The 5,910-nt window shown below is 34.1% G+C and overlaps 1 protein-coding gene across 1 annotated transcript; it reads right to left on the reverse strand.

Annotated features, from left to right (window-relative positions):
* Positions 1–715: 715 nt before the first annotated feature.
* LOC107473577 (zinc finger CCCH domain-containing protein 1) lies at positions 716–5,440 on the reverse strand. Its single transcript, XM_016093135.3, has 4 exons — positions 5,191–5,440; positions 2,475–2,657; positions 1,533–2,362; positions 716–1,125 (listed from the first exon to the last, which is right to left on the reverse strand). The coding sequence occupies exons 2-4, from the start codon at positions 2,527–2,529 to the stop codon at positions 1,018–1,020; spliced, it is 993 nt and encodes a 330-aa protein (XP_015948621.1). The 5' UTR covers positions 2,530–2,657; positions 5,191–5,440; the 3' UTR covers positions 716–1,017.
* Positions 5,441–5,910: the final 470 nt, after the last annotated feature.

The raw sequence follows: 5,910 nt of genomic DNA on the forward strand, positions 1-5,910 counted from the left end.
ATATTGATTAGACGTTTAGTTCAATTTATCAAACCAAATATACTTCTGGAGTATTTTGTCATTTATATTATTCCCTGTTAAGTTCACTTACCTTCTCTTTTCTTAAATTTTTATTTCTACAAAACCACAAGACTTATAATTGGATATGATTAGGTCAGGTAGATTTCTAATTGTAAGTTTAGAGTGCCAATAGTTTCATCATAATTGTAAATTAGCATATTAAACTTGAGTTTATATGTACTAAAATTAGTCCTTAAATTGTTTCAGAGTGGTTACGTTTCGTACCACATCCAAAATGATTAATGTTAATATCTTATAAAATCTTAATACCCTAAACGTGGCATCCAAGCTTCAATTAGAAAATAGAGTAAATTATCAACCTCGGTTTTAAAAATTGCTCATTTTCTAAATTGTTCCTTCTCTAAATAGAATGATGTTTGCTGATTTTAAGTTGGACATGTAATCACTTCCGTCTGGCATCGGAGTTTGTTGATATGACATTAAAAACGAATTTAATTAAAAAAATTGGTTAAAAAATTAATTTAAAAACAAAAAAAAAATTAACCGTTTACTCTAAAAAAATATTACTAACAAGTAACGTGCTCTAACTATATAATTTAAAAAAAATTATAAAATAATTTCTTTGATGTTTTTAATATATGAAATATATAAAATTTAAAAATCTTGTATTATTATACTTTAAAACACAAGTTAATTAAATTTAAAAGTATATTATAAAAATTTTGTAGAATTCAGTTTTGAACATTTACACTACAACTCCCCTCAAAATTCTAACTCACAAGACAACCCCCTACACGTTGATCTATTCAAAATTTAGTACAGATACATTGCAAGAACTCCATCATGTAGAATCAATGTCTCTTGAAGCAAAAACACGTGACTCCTCTACATTCTAACGATTTATTCAGACAACGAAATACAACATGCCTAATCCCTATGCTGTTTTCAAATCATTACACAGTGTTGCTCTTAATCATGCCTTGTGTAAAGAGGGAATCATTTATCTTTATCCTCAGCCATCTTCTTTCGTATCTCATGGGCAACATTGAAAATGCCGAGAGTTGGTTGGTTGCACACAAAACACTTCTTGTTCTTTGCATGATGCTGCAGAATAAAACATTAGGAAAAGGGTTAGAATTAATACATATCAAATAACTTTTACAATTTTATCGGAGTTGAATTGTATAACCTGGTGAGATCAGACTAGAATAAGTAAATAAAAAATGTTAATTTTAAATGCTGAATCACATATTGAAACACTCAATTGCGATCCATAACCACCCACTTCTTCTATGTTAACTTTACATGTATAGAAGATGGGAATAGAATGCATAATAACTGCACACAAAAAATTAACCGCCAAATCAGCCACTGTGTATTTTATATCACAAAAAATATATGTACAGTTACATATATTGTTCACTCATTTTCAATGTGTATTTTATATCAGTGACGAATTTGGTAGCTATTTTTTGTGTACAGTAACATTGTTGTTCCAACAATTGCAATACCTTTAAGGCGCAATGCTCACAGAAGTAGTGCCTGCACTTGGTTACAACAGGATCCGCAAAAGGCTTCCTACAAATAAAACATGCAAATGGCAATGCATCTTCATCGTCACTATCAGCTAAATCAGCACTTTCCTCGTCCGCATCTTCACCTGCAGCCAATCTCATCCTCCTTGCCTTCTCAGCTTCATCCCATTCCTTCTCCAACTGCCATCCAGACTTGTAATCCCCTCGATCATGCATAAACTTACAGGAATCACCATACCCACAGTAACCAGTCTCCTTGTAATCCTTACATATATCAGGCTGATAATCGAATCTCGCTGAAACTCTTATATGAGCCGAAGCCCTGAGAGGACCATGTGAACCACCAGCCTTTTCGCTAGCAATTGTTTGCTCTCTCCGGAAGCCGGCCTTGTAATCTTTGTAACTGTTCATTCCCTTATATAGTTTGCCATCCTCAGAACTTGTGCCTTTCCCCTTCAAACTCTCTTCTGCTTGCTTAAGAGCTCGTTCACGGATCGCACGAGCATCTCTGGAAAAGTCGGTCTCTGTCTCTAGAGTTGCTGTTGCTTTGCTATCATGTTGAACTTGAATCTCTTTCGAAGACTCGAAATGAAAACCGGTTTTTTCAGATTCTTCACTTGGGTCAGTAGACACACAGCTTTTCGAGGGGCCAGTTGAAAAGTACAACTTATTGTCAGGCTTCGGAGCCTTCTTCTGAGCATGCAACAAAGAGTTTTCATTTTTTGAATCATCACCCTCATCTTCACTATCAATAGCACGTTTCCTTATATTCTTCTTATTAATTGGTTTCCTGAAGAAGCTGCACACTGAAAATTCACAAAAGTAGCAAAGAATAATAATTGAGGATTATAACAAGCACGGAAGCAGATAATGAAAAGACAGAGAATAAAAAGTAATATACAAAATAACCTCGCATACCTTGCTCTGTTTGCTGGTTTTCAGCAGATTTTGCCACTTCATCAGAATCTGCCATACTGAGAATTCAGCCACAACTATTCTGCTGTTGTGCCACAATGAGAAGCAACTGATTTTGAAAATATTCAGGAAGTTGCCGGTTCCACTGACTTTATTTGGTAAGGAAGAACCCTTATGAAAGCCAATCTGCAAGACAATGTCAAGTTAGAAACTTTATTCAATAATGGTTGTGATAGATGGTGAAATAAAGCAAAACAAAAACTGAGCTACAATATCTTACAAGTTTGGAACGAAAATAATCAAAGGTAGCATGCAGAAGCATGAAAAGACAATGGCGAAAGAATAAAATTGTTATTATTATTGATAAAATAAGAATTCCAATAAGAGAGAAAAAGATTCAAAAAGGGGGAGGGGAATACAGTTTCCTTATACAAAAGCAAAACACAAAACAAAGGCCTATCAAAAAAGTAAAGCACTCCAATCTCTCAACATGTCTGAGAGAGAAACTCCACTAAAAAGATCATGAGATTACACCAAATAGATGCTAAGTGTCTAATCCTATCCTATAAGAAATGTTTATCAAAGAATCTGTCATTAAAGGCGTGTGAGTTACTGGGGAAAATTGCACTATTCCACATAATTTTGCCTCTTTTCAAGTACCAAACCCAATAAACCTAGTCAATAAAATTATATCTAGATTTGCAGGGCACACCCAACATTCATCAAAGATGCTAAACAAATTGTTTCATAAGAAATTAGCCATCGAGCAATGCAAAAACAGATGTGAATTTGACTCTAAAGATGTCCCATGCATAATACACACATCAAGGGAGATAGCCTTATTTAGTCTTCAAACCTGCAAGAAGTCATTGCCATTAATTCTGTTAAGCACAGCTGTCCACATAAAATATTTGACTTTAGCGGGAGCTTTGGACTTCCAAATGGGTTTGTCTAGACGGAAAGAACTTGTGTTAGAGGAAGGAGTAAGAAATTTAAAGAAGGATTTACAACTAAAATACCATGAGTCAATAGATCAAATCCTTTTATCAGGGATAGGATATAAAGAAAAACCATGAGGGAAGAGAATCAGAAGGTTAGAGGATTCCCTATCATTAAGGCTACGAAAGAAACATAAGTCCCAAGAATATTTTCTTTCTGGAGAACCTACAAAATTCATTTCTTTAGGAATGCATTTTTATCTTCTATGCTCTTATAGACAGATAACACGCTTTTAATTCATTTTGTTGTGACTAACAGGGATCAAGAGTACAAGCCACAGTTCCAATGTCATTGATAAAGGAACATAGTACGGAGTTTCAAAGTCATATTATCCATGACTAACATCAGAAGTTGCAAGTAACAAAATAAAAATGAATACTACAAATGAGGTTCAATGAAGTTGGTTTGTAGAACATAACTAATTCATCTACCAATGCTTTGTTTCGAAAATAGCAACATGTATAAAACAATTTATCTTTTATGTCAAAGAAATTTTGATTACAAATCTTCAGTAGACTCTTAATTCTCAGTGCACAAATTAAAAATACAAAAATAGCAACTTGACTACAATTTTGATGCAAGGCAAGGTTTTGTTGTTTATCTTTTTTTTAAAAAAAAAAATTAAGAATCGCTATTTCTCACAACAATTGCAAGAGGAAAACAAAGTGGGTAATGCTAAAGTTCCAATGCTTACCAAAGAAATGCTCAGCACCAAAAAAAAAAAAATCAAAAGTCATGAGTCGTTTTAAAAGATTATATCTTATACATATGAGGGCAAAAAAACATTCAAAGTCATGAGTCATTTTACAAGATTAGATCTTACAAGATGACAATTCTAGACAAAGATTCAGCTATGTGCCAAAGGGGTTTGCATGCTTTACAAATATTAGATTAAGTTTGAATCAAACAAAACAATATAATTACAAGTGACTAATCTATGAAGACATCAAAAAATTATTATAATAATGGGTGGCCATATTTAAAAACAATTCAACTAAAAGCAAAAGGTCAAGAGGCATTAAACCATGAAGAGAAACAAAGAGAAACAAGTTTCTCATTCACCTACTTCTCCAAAGACAGTTAATTCCATGGGTACCCAACAAAGAAAAGGAAAACGGATAGTCACAACTAAAAAGTTAGCATAGAAGATGACCTGAACAAAATAAGATTAAATAAATTAAAAAAACGAAAATTTTATTTTGGTGAACATGTAAACAGAATAATTTCAAGTTTGTGAAGAGGTTTAAGTTGGTGCAGTAAAAAAAGCTTAGTGTATATCTATCTTCAAAATTCAGGGAAGGGAAGCACAAATTGGTCCAAATTTCGAATAATTCACCAAAATCATTTTTAGGGGTGTAATTGCCCTAATTACTCATACCCACTTACTCCCTAATGATCAAAACAACCCTTAGCAAGAATAACTAGGCAGCAATAAGCAATAACAATATAGCCAAAAAAATTTAATAACTAACACAACAGCAATTTAGTTATTAGGAACTTAACTAATTAACTAATCATTAAACATGTATCAACAAAACACCAAGAAATGAACACCACAGCAACCAGCAGGATGAAGAACTAGGAAATAGCAAAAAATTTAATAAACCCAACAGGGAAGACAGCAACCAGCAACCATCAACAAGAAGTGAAAATTACTAATCAAATCCATGAATCATGAAGCAAATTCAATGCAGAAATTGAGAGCGTCAAAATGTCTTACCAGGAGTTGAACGGAGTAGCGATGCAGGAGGAGAGGTCGAATGGAGCAACGATGTCGGCGACGGCGGAACTTCCTTCTATTACAGAGAAAGAGAAGAAAGGAGAAACTTCCTCTATGCGCCTTCTGAACGGCCACACCGACACGGACGAGGCCAGCGACGCAGGCGAGGTGAGCAACTGGGACAACGCCGGTAACAGTGACTTCCGGAGCTGGCCGAGGGATCAAACTTGGAGGAAGTTGCCTGGATGATGAATGATGCTACTGTTAGGGTTATGGCTAGGCTTCCTTAAATTTTGTCAAAAACAAAACCGGCCAAACCGGCGGAACCATTACTGGTTTAGCCGGTTCACCGGTTAACCGTTGGGTCATTTTTAACTAGATTTTAATAATCGAATTGATTATTCAACCGTTTTAACTTATAATTCACATGTTTAGAAATTCAATTTATTCAATTATAGTTGAATCGAAATAATCAAATTATAATAAGATAATATATAAATTATAAATAACGGTTAAAATAACTGAAACGCTGGTTTTTTAGTATACTGATTAATTTAGATATATCATGCGTGTGTGTTATGCATTGATATGGATGATAGGGGTGTTATACATGGATGTGGAACAGCTTTTGGCTGAAACATGGTGCAAGAAATTGGACTATCCGAATTTTGTTAAAAAAAATTGGTTTACCAAATCGAATGATCCGAGTTGTGAGGGAGA

The sequence above is a fragment of the Arachis duranensis genome, chromosome 2, assembly GCF_000817695.3.
Source record: "Arachis duranensis cultivar V14167 chromosome 2, aradu.V14167.gnm2.J7QH, whole genome shotgun sequence".
Taxonomy (NCBI): domain Eukaryota; kingdom Viridiplantae; phylum Streptophyta; class Magnoliopsida; order Fabales; family Fabaceae; genus Arachis; species Arachis duranensis.